Here is a 25,392-nt window from a genome sequence, read left to right as displayed (position 1 = left end):
CAGATTAAATATAATTAAAGTGACTTGTGTACAAAAACAAATAATTTAAAACAATTTTATATTGTAGCCATCATTGTTAGTTATGTTACATCACAACCAGATTTTATTACCTGAAAATATGTGTTGTAATGAAGAAAAAGCGGACCATCTTATGTAGACTGAGTACTCACAGTCCATCTTAGATTAGTCAACAATTCAACAGAAATATTCCTAAAATTTTACGCATATTATGTAGAGGAGTCTGACAATATTCTGATATAATTCCACTAACCCAAAGGATGGTCGTTCATGTCCTGCACTGTTTCATACTATGTGACTAGTTCCATAAACTTGATGAATCATCTCATCAAATGAAAGAAAATTGCTTGGTGTTCCTTTTCACATCAAACAAACCGAAATGAGTCTAACAAACGGTTATAAAATAAGATACATAAAGCTTTCAGCCACAACCTTCAATTTTAAGAAACACACCATTCATACACGCAGGCAAGCACAACTCACGTACACATGATTGCCAACTCCAGCCGGAATGCAACTAACTATGTGATCAAAAGTATCTGGACACCTGGCTGAAAATAACTTAAAAGTTCTGCAAGGTTCGCAGGAGAGCTTCTGTGAAGTTTGGAAGGTAGGAGACGAGGTACTGGCGGAATTAAAGCTGTGGGGGTGGGTCGTGAGTCGTGCTTGGGTAGCTCAGCTGGTAGAGCACTTGCCCGCGAAAGGCGAAGATCCCGTGTTCGAGTCTCGGTCCGGCACACAGTTCTCCCACGAAGTTTCAACTTAAAAGTTCGTGGCACACTACATCGGTAATGCTGGAATTCAACAGTGGCAAGCAAGAAGGTGCTTAAAACATCAATGTAGGCCTGTGCTGTGACAGTTCTGTGCAAAACAACTAGGGGTGCAACTCCTTCCATGATGAATACGACCACACCATAACACCACCGCCTCAGAATTGTACTGTTGGCACTACATATGCTGGCAGATGACGTTCACCGGGCATTTGCCATACCCACACCCTGCCATCGGATCGCCACATTATGTACCATGATTCGTCACTCAACACAACATTTTCACCGTTCAATCGTCCAATGTTTACGCTCCTTACACCAAGTGAGGCATCGTTTGGCATTTACCGGTGTGATTTGTGACTTATGAGCAGCCGCTCGACCATGAAATACAAATTTTCTCGCCTCCCTGCTAACTGTTAATAGTACTTGAATTGGATCCTGATGCAGTTTGGAATTCCTGTGTGATGGTTTGGATAGATATCTGCCTATAATGCAATACAACCCTCTTCAACTGTCATCGGTCTCAGTCAGTCAACAGACGAGGTCGGCCTGTACGCTTTTGTGCTGTACGTGTCCCTTCACGTTTCCACTTCACTGTGGCATTGGAAACAGTGAACGTAGGGACGTTTTGAAGTGTGGAAATCACACGTACAGACGTATGACACAAGTGACATCCAGTCACCTGACCACGTTCGAAGTCTGTGAGTTCCGTGGAGCGCCCCATCCTGCTATCTCACGATGTCTAATGACTACTCAGGTCGCTGGTATGGAGTACCTGGCAGTAGGTGGCAGCACACTGCACGTAATATGAAAAAGGTATGTTTGTGGGGGTGTCGGGATACTTTTGATCACGCAGTTTAAAAAAATAGGTTTGCCCTTGAATTTAGGAAACCCACACTAACAAACTGCACTACTGAAATGAACTTTGTCCCACTACTTATGTGGACTTCCTGTACACAGCGCCTCGTCTTTGATTTCGTTTTAACTTGCTGCACAACACATGGTGATTTGTATCCGTCTCTGTTAACCATCTTACACTCAAGGGACTTAAGGTTTCTCTCATTCGCGAATGCGCTTCTAGACTGCTAGTCAAGTTATTTTGTTTGTAGTTTTGCGATATGTTCAGAAGGGATGTTAAATGTTGTGACTATATGTCTGTTCGTAAGCACAAAAGATAATATGTCTAAGTTCATGTAGTATATTCCGTTTTCCATACATTTGGACTGCTGCAATTCGTTATCTTACACCTTCTCCTTCATTCCCCTATTTTATCACGTATTCTTTGTCTCAATGTTTGAATACGTGATACTGGTTTCATGCGAAACGTGCTCCATTCCCTAACGTTGCATTTTGCTCAAGCGCTAAACTGCACATGCAGCTATTTTTCGTAAGAAATTTCAGTGATGCAGGTAAGGTGGTGGTCACTCTGTGCTTCGAAATATACAGTGTCTTTATGAATTTGAGGGCTATTCAGACAGTAAGGTGCAATCTGCCGCAAAATGGAAACCACGGTGAAAAACAAAATTGTTTTATGTTCAACAGTTTGCTACACCTTCAAACTTTTTCTCTACGCAGTTACTGTTCCGACTTAGACGTTAGTCGTAGCATTGTACCAGCTTTCCAATACCCTCGTCATAGAAGGCAGCCTCCTGTGCTTTCCGCCACTTCTATATGCTGGTCTGCAGCTCGTTGTCTGTGTCAGAATGTTGTCACCATAGCCTGCGATTCATGTGACCATAGATGAGTATCAGAGGCATCCAAATCCGGGCTCTCTGGAGTGGGCAGTGAAAGGAAGAGATAGTAGTGTATGGTGGGGAGAGAGACGAACGCTGTCTGATGGTGTGTGCACAGACTAGACTGCCAACAGACACAGTGTCAGGAGGTTGTGGGGCAGGGAGTTGGGGGGGGGGGGGGGGGGGAGCGATGCGGCGAGAGAGGGGTGGATGTATTGGCAGGGGGCTGCAAGTAAATAGGGTGGGTGATGAGAATGCGGAGGTGAGGGTAGAACAAAGGGGGTGGAAACTGTTGATGGAATGTGTGGGAACAGTGTTACCAGAGATTGAGGCTAGGATAATTATGGGACTAGAGAATGCGTTGTAAGAGTAACTCCCATTTGTGCGGTTTTAAAGTGTTGGAGGGACGGATGTAGATGGCTTGGGTAGTAAAGCAGCCATTGAAATCAACTGTGTTATGTTCAGCTGCATGTTGTCGCACAGGGTGGTCTACTTTGCTCTACTGGGTGACGAAGGGAACACTCCTTTGTGGGTGGTGGGACGATTGGGGTTGAGTAGAAATAGCATGGGAGATCTGGTTGCACACTGGGTCTGGGGTTTAGTGGCTGCCTGTGAAGGTCTTGGTGAGAGTCTCAGCATTCTGAGGAAGAGAGCTTTCGTCACTGCAGACATGTCGTGTCCAGGCTGCGTGGGATGGATTTTTTGGTGGGGAAGAGATAACTGTCAAAGTGCAGATACTGTTGGTCGTTAGAGGCAGGTTATTTTGCCCCCACTGGGAGAATTTCAGCCCTAATTGACCAACACCTTCCGGTAGAACACCTTCCGGTAGTCGTGTCTACGTGAGGTGTGGTTGCTTTTGTGTTGAGTGGTGTGTGTTTCTCTCTTACTGATCAAAATCTTTTGGCCGAAAGTTTTATGTAAGTGTCTTAATCGTGTCTGTCTGCAACTTGATGTGTCTTCTTTACGGGCAGTAGCATTCTGTCTTTTCCTACATTGTTGATATTTCTACCTGATGCTTCCATTGTTGGTTATAAAATAAAAGACTTGAGTGGCGGCCATAATCAAAACACCAATACGAATTTGGTTTGATCATCCACATTCGGTGCTGTACACTGGACAGCCGAGTCACCGATGTAAAAGCGACATATAAGTGTTACATATAACTTATGAATCTTGTAGCATTGAGTAACGCTTGTGGTGGTCAAATCTCGAGCCTATATTGCGTGAACCGCTAATTGTCGCAAAAAAGCTGTTTTTTTTTCCTCCAGGTCGCAGCAATTTTTCGGCTATCAGGTTGGTTATTAATTGCGACATTAAGTCAGATTCGATATTATAACATATGCATGTTCCAAACAAAAGTTACTGACGACAGATGTATGCGTTATATGTACACTACTGGCCATTAAAATTGCTGCACCAAGAAGAAATACAGATGATAAACGGGTATTCATTGGACAAATATACTAGAACTGACATGTGATTACATTTCACGCAATTTGGGTGCATACATCCTGAGAAATCAGTACCCAGAACAACCACCTCTGGCCGTAATAACTGGCTTGATACGCCTGGGCATTGAGTGAAACAGAGCTTGGATGGCGTGTACAGGTACAGCTGCCCATGCAGCTTCAACACGATGCCACAGTTCATCAAGAGTAGTGACTGGCGTATTGTGAGGAGCCAGTTGCTCGGCCACCATTGACCAGACGTTTTCAATTGCTGAGAGATCTGAAGAATGTGCTGGCCAGGGCAGCAGTCAAACATTTTCTGTATCCAGAACGGCCCGTACAGGACCTGCAAGATGCGGTCGTGCATTATCCTGCTGAAATGTAGGGTTTCGCAGGGATCGAATGAACGGTAGAGCCACTGGTCCTAACACATCTGAAATGTAACGTCCACTGTTCGAAGTGCCGTCAATGGGAACACGAGGTAACCGAGACGTGTAACCAATGGCACCCCATACCATCACGCCAGGTGATACGCCAGTATGGCGATGACGAATACACGCTTCCAATGTGCGTTCACCGAGATGTCGCCAAACACGGATACGACCATCACGATGCTGTAAACAGAACCTGGATTCACCGAAAAAATGAAGTTTTGCCATTCGTGCACCCAGGTTCGTCGTCGAGTACACCATCGCAGACGCTCCTGTCTGTGATGCAGCGTCAAGGGTAACCGCAGCAACGGTCTCCGAGCTGATAGTCCATGCTGCTGCAGACGTCGTCGAATTGTTCGTGCAGATGGTTGTCGTCATGCAAACGTCCCCATCTGTTGACTCAGGGATCGAGACGTGGGTGTACGATCCGTTACAGCCATGCTGATGAGATGCCTGTCATCTCGACTGCTAGTGATACGAGGCCGTTGGGATCCAGCACGGCGTTCCGTATTACCCTCCTGAACCCACCGATTCCATATTCTGCTAACAGTCATTGGATCTCTACCAACGCGAGCAGCAATGTCGCGATACAATAAACCACAGTCGCGATAGGCTACAATCCGACCTTTATCAAAGTCGGAAACGTGATGGTACGCATTTCTCCTCCTTACACGAGGCATCACAACAACGTTTCACCAGGCAACGCCGGTCAACTGCTGTTTGTGAATGAGAAATCGGTTGGAAACTTTCCTCAAGTCAGCACATTGAAGGTGTCGCCACCGGCGCCAACCTTGTGTGAATGTTCTGAAAAGCTAATCATTTGCATATCACAGCATCTTCTTCCTGTCGGTTAAATTTCGCGTCTGTAGCACGTCATCTTCGTGGTGTAGCAATTTTAATGGCCAGTAGTGTAGATAGCTGTCACTTTGTTCCCTGCTGTGCCACACAAAAAATAGGCTGGGTTACAGACATTTCTCTCTCTTTGGCTTCCTCTGGTCTCCCTCACATCCGGTCATAGCAGATGAAACTGTCATAACAAAGAAAAACATGCTACGTTAATACTTGTACTCCAGCGTTAGCCAGAGCTCTGAGCTCACTGCTTTAGCATCTCTGCTGAAAGGCGACACTCGACTTCATGGAAGATGCTGGAAAAATAAATGTCCCTTCTTAATGTTACTACTGAGATGTACATGAAGGAAAAGTAGTAATTTACATTCCAGCAACAAGCCACATCAGTGACAGAGTTAAGCAGACACATCGTAATTGAGGCAGTTAAGTGTATTTGAAGTTATACTACACTTAGTTCATCATAATAATGAAGCTGATGTAAACAAACAGAAATGTGATGATTGGTCAGCAGTCATGGCACGCAGAGACAGATGTTGTTCCACTCATAGTGCAGGTCCTGCTTATGATTAAATGTCTTATTACTGTGTTATCGTAAGTGAAACTTCAAGACATTTTAATGCATTAGCAGCCACCGATGTTTTTCTTAATCATATTTTAGCTCTGTAGCTGTTATTACAAAAATCGTGTACCTTCACAATCTATGCACTGTTATACTCTGACTGTAGCACTGTAGTGTGAAAATGGCTGAGGCTCCATAGTGAAACATGCGCGTAAAACACCGTTAAAAAGTGGTGAGAAACAGATTGTTCTTCATGTTTTTTCCATAAGTTTACAAGAAAAATCGGCTTTGAAGTTTTCTGAGGAACTGTTTTTCCCAAAGTTAACGAATTTCTCGAAATGGGCTTCATAACTTGAGCTGAATCAGTGGCGTCGTACAGTGGTAATCCACTGATCTGGCTTTTGTCGTTCATTTTTTTTTTCGTCGAATTTCGAATACCTACCTCTCTTTTAAACGTAAAATTCATCAAACATATGCTAATTCACACGTATTTAATCATGATTTTAACTTAAAAATGCGTCTTATTCTTAAATTACATATTGCACGCAGAATTCCAGTTTTCGTTACAAATATGTATTCGTAATTATCACTATGTTACAAAAGATCTTTATTAAAGGCTGTTTAAATGAAGACAACATAAGAAATTAAATTTTTAGGACAAAAATGAAAAATCAAATACTCTTTATTTGGACTTTAGCACAGATGTGGTCTCTCACAAGCCATAGTGGTAAGCGCCATGGGAACATGGACAATAACAGTTGTCACAGCATCTGTAGGAAGTACATGATCTATGGTCACACGTCAAACCGATTGTGAGGGGCATATCAGTCGGTCTACAGCCATTGTGCAGGAGAGACTGGGACCAGGGAGAACTGGGGGAATTACACTCATACCCCTGACCAAAAAGTTTGAGGTGCTGTCTTCCACTGAAACTGAGCTAGCAATAGAGGCTTTGCATGTGAGGAAAGAAAGACAAAAGTATCAGAGGACTGTTAATGGTCTACATTTCAAATTTACGGTGAATAATAGTACCTGTTAAGGAAATGGAACAGTCACCACCTACATGTAGTGTGTATAGCTGAGAGCCTCACGCAACATATTGAAGAGGCTATTCCAACAGTCACTGAGGGAACAAGGTGCAACTAGCGGCAGAATGTGACACATGTTGGCACAAATAGTGCCTGTCGCCTAGAGTCTGATGTCATAGTTGGATCATTCCAATGACAGGCTAAAAATGTTGAGAAGGCAGGCCTTGTCCACGAAGCTGTAATGAAATTTACCGATTTCCCACACTGTCCCCCGAACTGACTATGGCGGTCTGGTTGTGCACCTAATGAATGACCTGAACTGGAGACTTCGAACATACTGTGACAAGCGAGACTGAGACTCCCTGCATTTAATCTTCAGGGTTGAGAACAGTACAGTGCCCTTAAATGGGTCAGATGTGCACTGCACATCACCATTTGCGACCCCACAGCTGGTTGTATGTTAACTGTATCGAAGCGTCGTTTAGGTTATACAACTTACCACCATCCAGTCCAGTAATGGTAACTGTTCCAGATCGTGAAGTATTAGTGCAAACCCAAAGAAATGCTCCCATTGATGAAGCAGTTAAAATCCTAACAATCAACTGCTGAACCATTCACAACAAACTCTCAAAATCTGGTTCAAAAAATGGCTCTGAGCACTATGCGACTCAACTGCTGAGGTCATCAGTCGCCTAGAACTTAGAACTAATTAAACCTAACTAACCTAAGGACAGCACACAACACCCAGCCATCACGAGGCAGAGAAAATCCCTGACCCCGCCGGGAATCGAACCCGCGAACCTGGGCGTGGGAAGCGAGAACGCTACCGCACGACTACGAGATGCGGGCCTCAAAATCTGAAGCAGTGCTGAAAAAAATAGTGCTCTTCACATAGTCAAGAAACTCAGATTCGCGAGGTCAGAAACTCAAGCTGAATGCACGAATGTTTGGAAAAGGCTCAGTATCAGATGTGGGCATTAGTTTACAATTGATAGTATCAGCCAACACAGTCACACCCAGATGTAAGTGGGAGCGACAAGATACCTTGCGAAATAGTAATAAATGCTTCCTCTCGACACTGCTTTAACAAACAATTCAGACGCCCACATATGTTGAAAATAGATCTAATGGCAACAAACAGACCTGAGCTCTTTGAAGATGTTTACATATCGGCGGCCTCAAGGTGTCATAGCAGTAGTGACTGTCGAAGTACGAAGGACAGTAAAATCAAGTAGAAAATTACAGGTTCAGTAACTAATATAAAGATACAGTGGCATCATATTGTAAGAGATCTTTAAAAGGATTGGTTGGCCAAGCACTGGGTAGGTATGTACGCAGCAGAGCAGCTCAAGATGGGAACGACCCTCCGTGGTACATATAAAGAAACGTCTAAAGAAAGAGTAGCGCTGCATAGTAGATAGATGTTAAATGAAATGAATTCAGCAGTCAAAAGGAAAACGCAAGGTCCCTTCACTGACTACCGTACCACATGTTATTGGCATGTACATCACAAAACACAAAGGAATATTCCTCATATTTGAAGACTATAGTGCACCAGAGATAGTGCTCGGAAGTTCATTCGTGACATGGGAGCTGAAATAGTGCAACAAAGAAAAGACAAGAATGTTTAACTCCATTTTCAAATGTTCCTTTACGAAGGATGATCCAGAAGTCCTGCTTCAGTTTAATTCTCACGCCACTGGAAAGATGATTAGTGGACATATTAATGCCAGTGCCGTTGACAGTCAGCTCGAGTCGCTAAAATCCCTGTCAGGTTCTATACAAAAAATGCAGCTGAGATTGCTCTCATTTTAACTAATACCTTTTAAGTTAAGCTGGTAAATTAATGGGTGACTGTTAACATTAAGTTGCTGTGAAAATGTGTTGCAATCCAAGTTCCTGTAGATTTCTCAATTTAATATCAACATATGCTAGTTGTTGGTCGGCTTCAGTATTTGTTTCGTTTAACCTATATATGACAGTTTTCTCACTATAAATATTGCTGCAATGTAGCAAATCCGTGTTAAAAAGAATTAAAGTCAGTGAGAAGACAAATACATGGGTAACACAAGGGATTAAAGAATCAGCAACTACCCTTAGAAACCTAAACAAACATGCTAAAATAAATACAACAAAAAAACCATACTATAGGAAATATAGAAGGGTCTATAGGAAAGTTTTACAGGCAACAAAAAGGCTAAGCAATGATTCATACATTAATAATGGAAGCAATAAATCAAAATCGATTTCGAAAGTTATAAACAATAGGATAGGAAAATGTAAAACCAAGACCTATAATTTAAAAATTAAAAATGAGGGTAAAGTGTAGAAGATGCTCAACAGGTAGCCAATATATTCAATGAACATTATGTGAACGTAGCACCAAACCTAATTAAAAGCCTATGCAATTCAAACAACAGAAATACAAAAATACCAACTTGTGAAAAGACAATGTCTCTGCACCCATTAACAGAATGTGAAGTTACAAATGCTATTAATAAACTAAAAAATAAAATGTCTTGTGGTATTGACAGAATTCCAGACAAACATAGTTCTACGAGTATAGATACTCACCTAACCGACATTATTAATACTTCTTTCAGGACAGGGGTGTTCCCATCAAAACTAAAACTCTCCATAATAAAGCCACTTCACAAAAAGGAGAGTACAGCTGACATAAATATTTATAGGCCAGTGTCATTATTGTCGGGTTTCTCTAAAGTAATTGAAAGAGTAATGTATGAAAGGCTGGCTGACTTCCTGAATAAAAATAAAATACTGACTAATGCTCAAAATGGGTTTAGAAAGAACAGATCCACAGAAACGGCAGTCTTCCAATTCATGAAAATGGTTCTAAAAGCCGTGGACAAGAACGAATTAAGCTGTGGAATATTCTTAGATTTATCTAAAGCATTTGATTTAATCAGCCACGACTTATTGCTTATGAAACTAGAATGTTATGGGGTGCGTGGACTTGGCTTCAAATGGTTCGTCTTATCTCTCTGATAGACAACAGAAAGTACAAATATGTCATGAAGGCAAAGAGTATCTTCCAGTTAAAAAAAAAAAAAAACTAGCTATGGAGTGCCCCAGGGTTCTGTGTTAGGCCCTCTGTTGTTCTTGGTGTACATAAACGATTTGCCAAACCATCTGACAGTTGCAGAAACAGTGATGAACAGGCACGTGGTTCACGAGACACGGTCTAGGAGACTCCAACACCTATCAGTGACACGTGTCAACAATAAACACAGAAGGCAGTAACGCAACCGACAACAAAACATAGTGGGCTTCGCAATTTAAGGAGGGTATGGGGAGGATAGAAGCACTCCACCACAACTGGCCTTGGAGAGTGAGTTCGAAAATATTCGCCCAGTCTGAGAATATCCTGTTAGTAAATATCCAAATCAACAGTTCCAGAGGAAGTATAGATCTCAGTTGATGTCGTTTTGTTCCAAGATACAGGTCCAGGCTTCAATTCCAGTAGGAGGTTCTACTGGGGTTTGAATTAAAGTGTACAGAATATCCGCTTATTATCCACATTCAGGACAGAGAAAATTATGTACATGAATCAACAGGTTACATGAGAACATAAAGATCGCGCTAGAAACGGAAAACAATGGAGTAACTCCTTTTCTTGGATGTGGGGGATTGCGGAACACCTCGTGGCAGTCTGGGACGTAAAGCCTATACGAATCCGATGCAAACCAACAGATACCTACATTCGGATTCGCACCGCCGTCCAGCACAAAAGAACGCCGCGCTAAGCAGCCTGACAGCGTTAGCTCACTGGATTAGTGGCGTCAACCACATACAACATGAACTGAACGCGCTAAAGACAATGTTCTGTACGAATGGATAAAACAGTGGAGACGTACGTGCTATGAGGTACAGCGAAGACAATACCGACAAAGGTACACAATAAACTCTTCCTGTTGGTACATACACCATGTGATCAAACGTATCCGGACACCCAGTTGAAAATAACTTACAAGTTCCTGGCGCCCTCCATCGGTAACGCTGGAATTCAGTATGCCGTCGCCTTCATGATAGCTTCCACTCTCGCAGGTATACTTTAAATCTGGTGCTGGAAGGTTTCTTGGGGAATGGCAGCCCCATTGTTCACGGAGTGCTGCACTGAGGAGAGTTCGGTGAGACCTGGCACGAAGTCGGCGTTCCAAAACATCCCAGAGGTTTTCTGTACGATTCAAGTCAGGACACTCTACAGACCAGTCCATTACAGGGACGTTATTGTCGTGTAACCACTCAGTCACAGGCCGTGCATTATGAACAGTTGCTTGATCGTGTTGAAAGATGCAATTGTCATCACCCAATTGCTCTTCAACAGTGGGAAGCAAGGTGTTTAAAACATCAATATAGGCCTGTGCTGTGATAGTGCCACGCAATACAAGAAGGGGGGCAAGCCCACTCCATGAACAACACGACCACACCATAACACCACCGCCTCAGAATTTCACTGTCGGCACTACACACGCTGGCAGATGACGTTCACCGGGCGTTCGCCATACCCACACCCTGCCATCGGATAGCCACATGTGTACCGTGATTCGTCACTCCACAAAACGTTTTTCCACTGTTCAATCGTCTAATGTTTACGCTCCTTACACCAAGCGAGAAGTCGTTTGGCATTTATCGGTGTGATGTGTGGTTTATGAGCAGCCGCTCGAGCATGAACTCACAGTTTTCTCAGCTTCCGCCTAACTGTCATAGTACTTGCAGTGGATCCTGATGCAGTCTGGAAATCCTGTGTGATGGTCTGGATAGATGTCTGCCTATTATACATTACGACCTCCATCAACTGTCGGCGGTCTCTGTCAGTCAACAGACGATGTCGGCCTGTACGCTTTTGAGCTGTACGTGTCCCTTCACGTTTCCTCTTCAGTGTCACATCGGAAACAGCGGACCTAGGGATGTTTAGGAGTGTGGAAATCTCGTGTGCGGACGTATGACCCAAGTGGCACCCAGAACCCTGACGACGTTCGGAGTCTGTGAGTTCCACGGAGCGCCCCATTCTTCTCTCTCACGAAGTCTAATGACTACTGAGGTCGCTGATATGGAGTACCTTGCAGTAGGTGGCAGCACAATGCACCTAATATGAAAGTTTGTTTTTTGGGGTGGGCGGATACTTTTGGCTCAAATGGCTCTGAGCACTATGCGACTTCTGAGGTCATCAGTCGCCTAGAACTTAGAACTACTTAAACCTAACTAACCTAAGGACATCACACACATCCATGCCCGAGGCTGGATTCCAACCTGCGACCGTAGCAGTCGCGCGGTTCCGGACTGCGCGCCTAGAACTACATCTACATCTACATTGATACTCCGCAAGCCACCCAACGGTGTGTGGCGGAGGGCACTTTACGTGCCACTGTCATTACCACCCTTTCCTGTTCCAGTCGCGTATGGTTCGCGGGAAGAACGACTGTCTGAAAGCCTCCGTGCGCGCTCTAATCTCTCTAATTTTACATTCGTGATCTCCTCGGGAGGTATAAGTAGGGGGAAGCAATATATTCCATACCTCATCCAGAAACGCACCCTCTCGAAACCTGGCGAGCAATCTACACCGCGATGCAGAGCGCCTCTCTTGCAGAGTCTGCCACTTGAGTTTATTAAACATCTCCGTAACGCTTTCACGGTTACCAAATAACCCTGTGACGAAACGCGCCGCTCTTCTTTGGATCTTCTCTATCTCCTCCGTCAGACCGATCTGGTACGGATCCCACACTGATGAGCAATACTCAAGTATAGGTCGAACGAGTGTTTTGTAAGCCACCTCCTTTGTTGATGGACTACATTTTCTAAGGACTCTCCCAATGAATCTCAACCTGGTACCCGCCTTACCAACAATTAATTTCATATGATCATTCCACTTCAAATCGTTCCGCACGCATACTCCCAGATATTTTACAGAAGTAACTGCTACCAGTGTTTGTTCCGCTATCATATTATCATACAATAAAGGATCCTTCTTTCTATGTATTCGCAATACATTACATTACTGCTAGACTTTATTACATATTCTTGTAGTATGTAAAGAAATATCAATGTTGGACCACTTTTTTCGCTTTGTGATAGATGGCGCTGTAATAGCCACAAACGTATAAGTACGTGGTATCACGTAACACTCCGCCAGTGCGGACGGTATTTGCTTCGTGATACATTACCCGTGTTAAAATGGACCGTTTACCAATTGCGGAAGAGGTCGATATCGTGTTGATGTATGGCTATTGTGATCAAAAGTGTCCGGACCGTTGGGCGGATAGTTACGTTATTTAAGGATACAGGAAGTGTTCAGCCACATGTGAAACGTCAACCACGACCTGCAACAAATGATGATGCCCAAGTAAGTGTTTTAGCTGCTGTCGCGGCTAATCCGCACATCAGTAGCAGACAAATTGGGCGAGAATCGGCAATCTCAGAAACGTCGGTGTTGAGAATGCTACATCAACATCGATTGCACCCGTACCATAGTTCTATGCAGCAGGAGCTGCATGCCGACGACTTTGAACGTCGTGTACAATTCTGCCACTGGGCACAAGAGAAATTACGGGACGATGACAGGTTTTTTGCACAGTTTCCATTTGGCGACGAAGCGTGATTCACCAACAGTGGTAACGTAAGCCGGCATAATATTCACTATTGGGCAACGGAAAATCCACGATGGCTGCGACAAGTGGAACATCAGCGACCTCGGCGGGTTAATGTTGTTGTTGTTGTGGTCTTCAGTCCTGAGACTGGTTTGATGCAGCTCTCCATGCTACTCTATCCTGTGCAAGCCTCTTCATCTCCCAGTACCTACTGCAACCTACATCCTTCTGAATCTGCTTAGTGTATTCATCTCTTGGTCTACCATCCACGCTGCCCTCCAATACTAAATTGGTGATCCCTTGATGCCTCAGAACATGTCCTACCAACCGATCCCTTCTTCTGGTCAAGTTGTGCCACAAACTTCTCTTCTTCCCAATCCTATTCAATACTTCCTCATTAGTTAATTGATCTACCCATCTAATCTTCAGCATTCTTCTGTAGCAGCACATTTCGAAAGCTTCTATTCTCTTCTTGTCCAAACTATTTATCGTCCATGTTTCACTTCCATACATGGCTACACTCCATACAAATACTTTCAGTAATGACCTCTGGACACACAAATCTATACTCGATGTTAACAAATTTCTCTTCTTCAGAAACGCTTTCCTTGCCATTGCCAGTCTACATTTTATATCCTCTCTACTTCGACCATCATCAGTTATTTTGCTCCCCAAATAGCAAAACTCCTTTACTACTTTAAGTGTCTTATTTCCTAATCTAATTCCCTCAGCATCACCCGACTTAATTCGATCACATTCCATTATCCTGGTTTTGCTTTTGTTGATGTTCATCTTATATCCTCCTTTCAAAACACTGTCCATTCCATTCAACTGCTCTTCCAAGTCCTTTGCTGTCTCTGACAGAATTACAATGTCATCGGCGAACCTCAAAGTTTTTATTTCTTCTCCATGGATTTTAATACCTACTCCGAATTTTTCTTTTGTTTCCTTTACTGCTTCCTCAATATACAGATTGAATAACATCGGGGAGAGGCTACAACCCTGTCTTACTCCCTTCCCAACCACTGCTTCCCTTTCATGTCCCTCGACTCTTATAATTGCCATCTGGTTTCTGTACAAATTGTAAATAGCCTTTCGCTCCCTGTATTTTACCCCTGCCACCTTCAGAATTTGAAAGAGAGTATTCCAGTCAACATTGTCAAACGCTTTCTCTAAGTCTACAAATGCTAGAAACGTAGCAGTATTGCCTCACGTGTTCCAGTGTTTCTACGGAATCGAAACTGATCTTCCCCGAGGTCGGCTTCTACTAGTTTTTCCATTTGTCTGTAAAGAATTCGTGTTAGTATTTTGCAGCTGTGGCTTATTAAACTGATTGTTCGGTAATTTTCACATCTGTTAATGTATGGTGCGGCATTATGGGAGGAAGGATAATTGGCCCCCATTTTATCGATGGCAATCTAAATGGGGCATTGTATGCTGATTTGCTACGTAATGTTCTACCGATGTTACTACAAGATGTTTCGCTGCATGACAGAATGGCGATGTGCTTCCAACAAAATGGATGTCCCGCACATAGCTCGCGTGCGGTTGAAGCGGTATTGAATAGCATATTTCGTGGCAGGTGGATTGGTCGTCGAATCACCATACTGGCCCGCACGTTCACCGGATCTGACGTCCCAGTCTTTCTTTCTGTGGGGAAAGTTGAAGGATATTTGCCATCGTAATCCACCGACAACGCCTGACAACATGCGTCAGCTCATTGTCAATGCATGTGCGAACATTACGGAAGGCGAACTACTCGCTGTTTAGAGGAATGTCGTTACACGTGTTGCCAAATGCATTGAGGTTGACGGACATAATTTTGAGCATTTATTGCATTTATATGGTATTTACAGGTACTCACGCTGTAACAGCATGCGTTCTCAGAAATGATAATTTCACAAAGGTACATGTATCACATTGGAACAACCGAAATAAAATGTTCAAACGTACCTGCGTTCTGCATTTTAATTTAAAAAACCTACCTGTTACCAACTGTTGGTCTAAAATTGTGAGCTATATGTTTGTGACTATTACGGCGCCATCTATCACAAAGCGAAAAAAGTAGTCCAACTAAAACATACATATTTATTTACGTACTAAACGAATATGTAATGAAAAATGGGGGTTCCTATCTAAAAAAAACACAGTTGATATCATCTGACCTATGGCAGCGGCATCTAGCGGGACAACCATAGCGCCATCTGGTTTCCCCCTTCAAGCTAGACGAGTTTCGTTCTCTGTAGTTTTTTCGTTTAACGCTTATTTGGTGAGATATTTGTCGCGGTCACGTTCAATGGACCACCCTGTACACACATACCGGTATATAAGACCAATTTGTCGCTTCTAACATTCTACTGATACTCTCCAATACTCTGTTAGGTTTTGCCTACCTTGAGCTGAGACAGCATGTGCTGACGTCATTGCTATGGTGTCAGCCATGTGATACATCTTAATTACAAAGTTTGGCTGGTCAAACTATGACTTATGTAGTTTCAAATTACTGAGGTCAAGTTTATTGAAGATTGAGTGCACAAAAAGAAAAATTGGAGTCCGTTACAAATTGCTGGTAGTGTTCAGACGTAAATCACGTTTATAATATGTTTTTTGAACATGGTTCACATGAGGGTAGAAGAGCTAAAATCACACCAGAATAAAGCCTACCGCAAAAATGAAAACCGTGCAGAACTTGGTTGTCAGATTAAATGCTCCTGTTTGACAAGGAGAGTACGAATTTTAAATTGGATTTTACCAAAGTAAAATATATTGAAAGTTATTAACGCATTCTTATTGAAGTTTGTATTATTGTTATTCGAAACATAATCTTTTAGGTGAAACTATTTATCTCAACTGAGGTACTTTGTCTTTGAACATCGACTGAGATATGTAAATGGTTCGAAATGATATGTAAGGAAACGTGCAGAAAATTTGAGAGTGCTTTTGTATCAGGTTTGGTGAGATTATTTAAAGTGCAGTGTCAGACCCCAAATCTGTTGTCACTGGGAATCTAAGGTGCTTCAATCTTCTTCCACTGAAGAGCCAAAGAAGCTGATACACCTGTCTAATATCGTTTAGGGCCCTCACGACCACGCAGAAGTTCCGCAACACGATATGGCACGGACTCGACTGATGTCTAAAGTAGTGCTGGAGGGAACTGACACCATGAATCCTGCAGGGCTGTCCGTAAACCTGTAAGAATTCGAGGGAGTGGACATCTCTTCTGAACAGCACGTTGCAAGCCATCCCAGATATGCTCAATAATGTTCATGTCCGGGGAGTTTGGTGGCCAGCGGAAGTGTTTATACTCGGAAGAGTGTTCCTGGGGCCAGGCGAAGCGTAAAGCTTTGTGTGTGTGTGTGTGTGTGTGTGTGTGTGTGTGTGTGTGTGTGTGTGTGTGTGGCCATCAGGTGGGTCTTCAGCTCCGAAAGCCTATATCGATGATGGTTCGCACGCTGACACTTGTTGATGGCGCAGCATTGAAATCTGGAGCAATTAGCGGAAGGGTTGCACTTCTGTCACGTTGAACGATTCTCTTCAGTCGTTGTTGGTCCCACTCTTGCAGGATCTTTTTCCCCCTGGAGCCATTTGATGTTTAACCTGATTCCTGATATTCACGGTGCACTTGTGAAAAGGTCGTACGGGAAAATCTCCACTTCACAGCTACCTCGGAGATGCTGTGTCCCATCGCTCGTGCGCCGACTATAACACGACGTTCAAGCTCACTTAAATCTTGATAAGCTGCCATTGTAGCGGCAGTAACTGAACTAACAAATGCGCCAGACACTTGTTGCCTTACATAGACATTGCCGATTGCAACGCCGTATTCTGCCTGTTTGCATATCTCAGTATTTGAATGCACATGCGTATACCAGTTTGTTTGGTGCTGCATTATATATTGTCCGTAATTAAGAACATAATTTCTAAAAAGCAAAATGTTGAATCACGTGGTGGGAGCAACATAGCACTTACAAGGAAACTCACTAATATGAAATAAGATCCACAATACTAAACAAATGTATGTTGCAATGCTAAACGCTACAACAGAAATGTAAGTTACGGTGAACAAAGAGCCATTAATCGGTACAAGTGGATTTGATGTGGACTGAGTACAAGTAGTTGACCCTAGTTTGATAAAAGTGCCAAAGAAATACGTGTACACCGGTGAGCCAAATCGTCGTGACCACTACACCGCGAGACTGAATGCCACCTGGTGACGTCATGGGCACATGACGTTCTAAAGAATGTATACAAGCTGAACAGAGACGAATTGTACACACATCAAAAAAAGTTTTGCATCACATCGGTTCAGAGAGATCCGGAATCTCTACACAAGTTTGGAATAGAAATCAACATAAACATCATTTCCGCCCTTTTTATTTCTCTTGAAAACCACACATCGCATGTTGTACCACCATACAGCGAGACATTGACAGGTGGTGGTCCTGATTCCTGTACACACCGGTACCTCTAATACCCAGTAGCACGCCCTCTTGCATTGATGCATGCCTGTATTCGTCATGGCGTACTATCTACAAGTTTATCAAGGCACTGTTGGTCCTGATTATCCCATCCTCAATGGCGATTCGATGTAGAAACCTCAGAGTGGTTGTTGGGTCAAGTGGTCCATAAACAGCCCTTTTCAATGTCTTACAGGCATGTTCGATAGTGTTCACGTCTGGAGAACATGCTGGCCACTCTAGTCGAGCGATGTCGTTATCCTGAAGGGAGTCATTCACAAGATGTGCACGATGGGGGCGCGAATTGTCCACGCAGACGAATACCTCGCTAATATTCTGCCGATATGGTTGCACTTACGACGCCTTCCGTCACCACCAGCACCGTACGTCGGCCCAACACAATGCCGCTCCAAAACATCAGGGAACCGCCACCTTGCTACACTCGCTTGGCCGTGTGTTTAAGGCGTTCAACCTGACTGGGTTGCCTCCAAACTCGCTCCTGAAGGAATATGCGACACTCATTGGTGAAGCGAACGTGATGCCAAGCCTGAGCGGTCCATTCAGGATGTTGTTCGGCCCATCTGCACCGAGCTGCATGGTGTCGTGGTCGCAAATATGGGCCTCGCCATGGACGTCGGCAGTGAAGTTGCGCATCACGCAGCCTACTGTACACAATTTGAGTCATAACATGACGTCCTGTGGCTGCACAAAAAGCATTATTCAACATGGTGGCGTTACTGGCAGGGTTCCTCCGAGCCATAATCCGTAGGTAGCGGTCATCCACTGCAGTAGTAGCCCTTGGGGGCCCGAGCGAGGCATGTTATTGACGGTTCCTGTCTCTCTGTACCTGCGCCGTGTCCGAACAACATCGCTTTGGTTCGCTCCGAGACACCTAGACACTTCCCTTATTGAGAGCCCTTCCTGGGACAAAGTAACAATGCGAACACGGTCGAAACGCGGTATTGACGGTCTAGGCATGGTTGAACAACAGACATCACGAGCCATGTAACTCCTTCCTGGTGGAATGACTGGAACTGATCGGCTGTCGGACGCCATCCGTTTAATATGTGTTACTCATGCATAGTTGTTTACATCTTCGGGCGAGTTTAGACATCTCTGAACACTCAAAGGGACTGTGTCTGTGATACAATATCCACAGTCAGCGTCTATCTTCAGGAGTTCTGGGAAGTGGGGTGATGCACAACGTTTTCCGATAAGTATTAATTTTATTCTCGATATGTACTGCCATGAGTTATTTTAAAAAAGGGCAGACTGTTGTGACGAGGCATCTGGGAACAACCATCTCGGAAATGGCAAGGTTTTTGAGCTGTTTCACATGCTACTTTCATGAGCATATATGAACAGTGGTTCAAGGACAGTGAAACCTCGAGCAGGCAGCAAGGTGCTGGACGTGACTGTGAAGTTTGGGGGCTTCCCCACTCTAGTGAAGCAGGATAGGCGGCGATTGTGGCAGATCTGATGGTGGAGTATAGTTAGTACTGGTGCAGGGGCAAGTTTGCCATTCAGCACTCGTTGCTAAAGATGGGACCTTGCAGCATTTGATCCCTGTGTTTTTTCATTCTTGCCCAGTGACATTGCAGTGCGCACAGGATCATAGAGAGCAAACCGTGGGTCGATGAAAACGTGGAGCCTGGTCCGATGAAACACCTCTCTTGATGCAACAGGTCGATGTCATTGTTTGGATAAGCTGTCATCTAGGGCAATGCCTCCTCGAAACACATGCCACACTACAGATATTGGTAGGTGGAGGTAATATTATGTTACCAGGAACAATCACCTGGTCTTTCATTTGACCTGTGATACTAATGAGAGGCACCATGACAGCTACGGATGGTGTGAACATTATTCCACACCGTCTGCATCCCTTCTAACTTGCAGCTTCCCCAACGTCGATGACATCTTACAAAGGATAACTGTCCATAATGTAAGGCCAGATTGCCCCTACAGAGGTGTGAGGAGCACGATAATGAACTCGTGTCTATATCATGGCCAAATTGCACATGTGTGTGTCTGTCAGGTGTCACTTCCATGACCACAAACCACTGGCCCATAATTTATGGGAATTGTGTAACCTGAATGTAGAAACATGGTGCCATATACACTATGTGATCAAAAGTATCCGGACACCCCCAAAAACATTCGTTTTTATATTAGGTGCATTGTGCTGGCACCTACTGACAGTTACTCCATATCAGTGGCAGCCTTAGTAGTCATTAGACATTGTGGGAGAGCAGAATGGGGCGCTCCACAGAGGTCACTGACTTCTAACGTGGTCAGGTGATTGTCAGTTGTGTCATACGTCTGTACGCCGTATTTCCACACTCCTAAACGTCCCTAGGTCCACTGTTCCGATGTGATAGTGGAGTAGAAACATGAAGGGACACCTACAGCACAAAAGCATACAGGTCGACCTCGTATGTTGACAGGCAGCCGACAGTTTAAGAGGGTCGTAAAGTGTAATAGGCGGACATCTATCCAGACTATCACACACGAATTCCAAACTGCATCAGGATCCATTGGAAGTACTATTACAGTTGTGCGGTAGGTGAGGAAACTTGGATTACATGGTCGAGTGCTGGTAAATGCCAAACGACGCCTCGCTTGGTGTAAGGAGCGTGAACATTTGACAATTGAACAGTGGAAAAACTTTGTATGGAGTGACGAATCACGGTACACAATGTGGCGATCTGATGGCAGGGTGTGGGTATATCGAATTCCCAGTGAACGTCGTCTGCCAGTGTGTGTAGTGCCAACAGTGAAATTCGGTGGCACTGGTGTTATGGTGTGGTCGTGTTTTGTGTGGCACTATCACAGCACAAGCCTACATCGATGTTTTAAACGCCTTCTTGCTTCCCTCTGTTGAAGAGCTGTTTGCGGATGGCGATTGCATCATTAAACACGATCGACCACCCGTTCACAATGCACGGCCTGTGGCGGAGTGGTTACACGACAATAACATCCCTGTAATGGACGGGCCTGCACAGAGTCCTAACATGAGTCTATAGAACACCTTTGGGATGTTTTGGAACGCCAACTTCGTGCCAGGCCTCACCGATCGACATTGATACCTCCTGAGTGCAGCACTCCATGAAGAATGGGCTGCCATTCCCCAAGAAACCTTGCAGCAGCTGATTGAACAAATGCTTGCGAGAGTGGAAGCTGTCATGAAGTATTACCGATGGTGGGCGCCACCAACTTGTAAGTCATTTTCAGCCAGGTGTCTGGCTGACTTTTGACCACATAGTTGCATCCAGATAACTGTCAGACTTGTCGAATCCATGCTACTGAGAACTGCACGCATTCCAAAGGAAGACCAATGTGGTATTAAGCCAGTAGTCATAATCCTTTAGCTTGTAAGTGTGTGCGTGGGTGCGAGTGGGTATGTGTGTGTGTGGGTGGGGGGGGGGGGGGGGGAGCGCAATTGACTTAGCATCATTGTAACATCCTAATTATTTTGACTAGGTGGTTTCTACCCAAACAGTAACGTTCAATATTATTTGGAGACTCTGTCACAAGGTTTTTCAAAAACTGGACTCAACTTCGTTGCTGTCGTATAAGGAAATAATCTTTAAATTCGTAGAGGTATAATTGTTTTTGTCTGTTGGTTTGGCAAGTCTGTGGAAGTATTGGTGCACGCATACAGGGTGAGTCACTGGTTAACAACAGTATTCTGCCAGGAAACAAAATAAAAATTGAATTTCTTGAAGAAAGGAGTGAAAAAGTTTAGAGTGGTTAGTGAATGAAGAGTGCAGCCATGTTGCACAACTATTTATATTGGCTTTAATGTAAAGACTTCTCCACAGTTCAGTTACACAGAAAAAAGGGAAATGTAGATTTATGTTTTATTTTTACGAAATTGTGTATTTGTGACAGTCCTCAGTTTTACTTTTCGAATTTTTATGTTTGTGAGATGTGCATGTTTTCAGTAGAATGACAGAATTTCATTGTTTTGCGCAGGAGGTGGTCTCGCTACGAGAACGACAATCGCCTGATCCGTGCAGCTCAGAAGGGGGCGGTGGTTGAACTTCAGACGCTGCTGGCAGCAGGTGCAGATGTGAATGCAAAAGATGAGGACGAGAGGACTGCCCTACACTGGGCAGCAGGAAGAGGATACCTCGATGCTGTGAGGTGTCTGCTGGACAGTGGAGCACAGGTGGATGCCATGGACAGGTGGCAGACTGTTCCTCTCCACTGGGCTGCCCGGAAGGGCCACGTGTCTGTTGTACGGCTGCTGGTGACATCTTGTTCTCACCCCAATGTGAAGGGCCAACGTGGGTGGACGCCACTGCACTGGGCAGCTGGATGTGGCTACACAGGTGTGGCGACTGTGCTCCTGGAGACGGGGGCGGACGAGGAGCTCAGGGACGATGAGGGGGACACGCCTCTGCACCTGGCTGCACAGAGGGGCCACACGGCCGTGTTGCAGCTGCTGCTGGCGTCCTCTCCTCAACCCGACGCGAAGGGGCGGCGCGGACGGACGCTACTACACTGTGCTGCGGCAAGTGGCCACACGGAGGTGGTGACTGTGTTGTTGGCAGCGGGTGCAGATGTAAGTGCCAAAGACGAGGACGAGAGGACTGCCCTGCATTGGGCAGCAGGCAGGGGGAACGTGGAGGTTGTGAAATGTCTCCTGGACAGAGGAGCAAAGGTGCGAGAAGTGGATAAGTACAATACTGTACCTCTGCACTGGGCTGCACGGGAGGGCCACACGGCTGTGGTGCAGCTACTGCTGGCGTCCTCCCGCCGCCCCAATAGGAGAGGGGCAAATGAATGGACACCGTTACACTGGGCGGCAGCAGGTGGCCACACAGATGTGGTGACTATTCTGTTGAAGGCAAGAGCAGACAGAGAGCTCAGAAATGATGTGGGAGACATACCTTTGCACTTGGCTGCACAGAAGGGCCACACAGCTGTTGTGCAGCTACTGCTGTCACCTTCTAATCCCAACGTGAGAGGACAGCACCAGTGGACGCCACTACACTGTGCTGCAGCAAATGGCCACGCAGAAGTGGTGAGTGTGCTGCTGGCGGCAGGTGCAGATGTGAAGGCCAAGGATGAGGACAAGAGAACTGCCTTACACTGGGCAGCCGGAAGGGGGTACCTGGATGTGGTGAGGTGCCTACTGGACAGTGGGGCACGGGTGGAAGCAATGGACAAGTGGAAAACTGTGCCTCTACACTGGGCTGCACGAAAGGGCCACACTGCTGTGGTGCAGCTCCTGATGTTGTCCTCCCCTCACCCCAATGTAAGGGGAGGAAATGGATGGACACCATTGCACTGGGCGGCAGCAGATGGCCACGCAGGTGTGGTGACAGCGCTGCTGGAGGCAGGCGCAGATAGAGAGCTCAGAGATGATAAGGGGGACCTACCTCTGCACTTGGCTGCACAGAAAGGCCACGTGGCAGTGGTGCAGCTACTGTTGGCGTCGTCCCCTAACCCCAATGTGAGGGGCCAGCGAGGGTGGACGCCACTGCACTGTGCAGCAGCAAGTGGCCACGAAGAGGTGGCGGCTATGCTGGTCGAGTCTGGCGCAGACGAGGGGCTCGAGGATGACAACGGGGACACTGCCCTAGACCTTGCTAGGCTGTCGAACTACCTGGAGTCGATAGAGATGTCAAAATAAAACTCACAACAGTATCACATAAAAATGTTTTTTTTAATAAGTATTGTTAAATTACTTTAAAGTCAGTACCGCCATTAGACTTTTTTATTTGCAGTGTTACATTTACTCGATCACGATTTCGGCTTTAAAGTGCCATTATCAAGTGATTTAACGTTATACAGTCCCTAAGATGGCATACTGTCGTATTTAAAATACACACCGCCAATAAAAAACAGCCTAATGGCGGTACTGACTTAGCAGAAATATATTATGACTGTGGCCCCACATTATGAAAAACTTGTTAAATTAATTCTGCTGGTATTCATTTGTACATACCTAAATGTAACTAGTCTAGTAATGCTCCCAGCAAAGAGAGATGAAGCGATATATCTGAACACTAAAGTAAGCTGGAAGAGATAAACTTCGTTCTGAGAAAATAGTCTGAATATATTTCTCATCCAAAGCTTTCAAAAATAAGTAGGATTTATAAACACACCATTAGCAAGAAGCATTTCTGCTATTTGATTACTTTAAACCATGTGGGCTTACATAGTGCTGAGCCTTTTTTTTTTATTCTCACTTTACATATACTATTGCTAAATCAGTTCTATAGTTGATTGCATATTTAGCTCTGAGCCCAGACAGAATTCACTTCTGCACATGCAGCACATGTTTATGTTGTACCAGAATGTGACACCGCTATTCACATCACATTATCAGACCATTATGTGGTATCGTGCTGAGTGCACATTTAATTAAATAATGCTCCAAATAATGAGAAAGATTGGTCCAAAATATACATTCATGACTGGTGATATTCCCAGCACTATACAGAATGTTTCAACATCTTTTTGTCATCTGTGTGTGGGTTACAGATTACAGTATAAAGAACAGATTTTGATAGGGACCAGAATATTCACTGACACTTCCAGAAGATTTTGATAGGGACCATAATATTCACTGACACTTCCAGGCGACTCTAAATGTCCTTTTGTGTCGGTTATGACCCTGAGAAGCGGCAGGGTATAGGAACGCAGAGTTGCCAGTAATCCAGTCATGTGCCCTGCATAAAAGGGAGTAGCTACAGCAAAATTAAATTTCCCAATTCACTTTTGAAATACCTTTCTCTGCCTACTCATTCTTAAGCTTTTCTTGTTAAAAATCACTCTAGGTGTTTGAGTTAGGTAGTATGGTTCACATCTGGTTACAGTAGACCCTTCTAGTTTCGTGAAGTGACATTGTCCCTGGACTAGTAAAGACCTCCCAGTGACATCTGGCGTCAGAGTCAGTAAAGATTTCATGTTACACTAAAGTAGTTACCCATGGGGTGAGCATCACACTTACAGCTTTGATGTAATGACTTTTAAACGCCCTGCAGTGTGAGAGACCAGCAGGGTGAGAGACCCAGTGAGTCGCAGTCGTCAGTAACGATGCGATCATCCGCTCTCCAGCGACTGTGTACATGTGCCATATCACTAGTGTGGCACCTATGTTAAAATATCTGAGATAGCACCTCTGTACATGAGCATGTAGAAATGATATTTCACCTTGGTCAGTAACAAGCAGTATTACTTTTGAATGCATTACGGGAACAGCAGTGATCAATGTCTTATTCTCCAACAGAAAGAGGTACCTACACAATGGTCTGAAGATGACCACAGTAGTGGTCGAAACCGGTCACCTTGATAAATAAATCGTGATCAAGACTGTTTTTAATAGTAAATATTAACAAGCAGTATGTTTATTATACATTCATTTTTTTGAGTCATCAATCTGATACTTTTAATGTGGGCCACCACAAATTCCTTTCCGATGCAAACCTCTTCATCTCAGAGTAGCACTTGCAATCTACATCTTCAATTATTTGCTGG

The 25,392-nt window shown here is 44.5% G+C and overlaps 1 protein-coding gene across 1 annotated transcript in view; it reads left to right on the top strand.

Annotated features, from left to right (window-relative positions):
- LOC124553857 (ankyrin-1-like) overlaps positions 1 to 23,645 on the top strand; it is an 86,356-nt gene extending 62,711 nt beyond the window's left edge. Inside the window, exon 3 of the mRNA XM_047127851.1 lies at positions 21,877 to 23,645. Within this exon, the coding sequence (XP_046983807.1) occupies positions 21,877 to 23,542 (1,666 nt within the window). The 3' untranslated portion in view covers positions 23,543 to 23,645. The remainder of the gene's footprint in view (positions 1 to 21,876) is intronic.
- Positions 23,646 to 25,392: the final 1,747 nt, after the last annotated feature.

This window comes from Schistocerca americana, chromosome 11 (genome assembly GCF_021461395.2).
Source record: "Schistocerca americana isolate TAMUIC-IGC-003095 chromosome 11, iqSchAmer2.1, whole genome shotgun sequence".
In the NCBI taxonomy this organism is placed as follows: Eukaryota; Metazoa; Arthropoda; class Insecta; order Orthoptera; family Acrididae; genus Schistocerca; species Schistocerca americana.
Note: the sequence above shows the minus strand (reverse complement) of the source record. Positions and strands in the feature narration are given on the sequence as shown.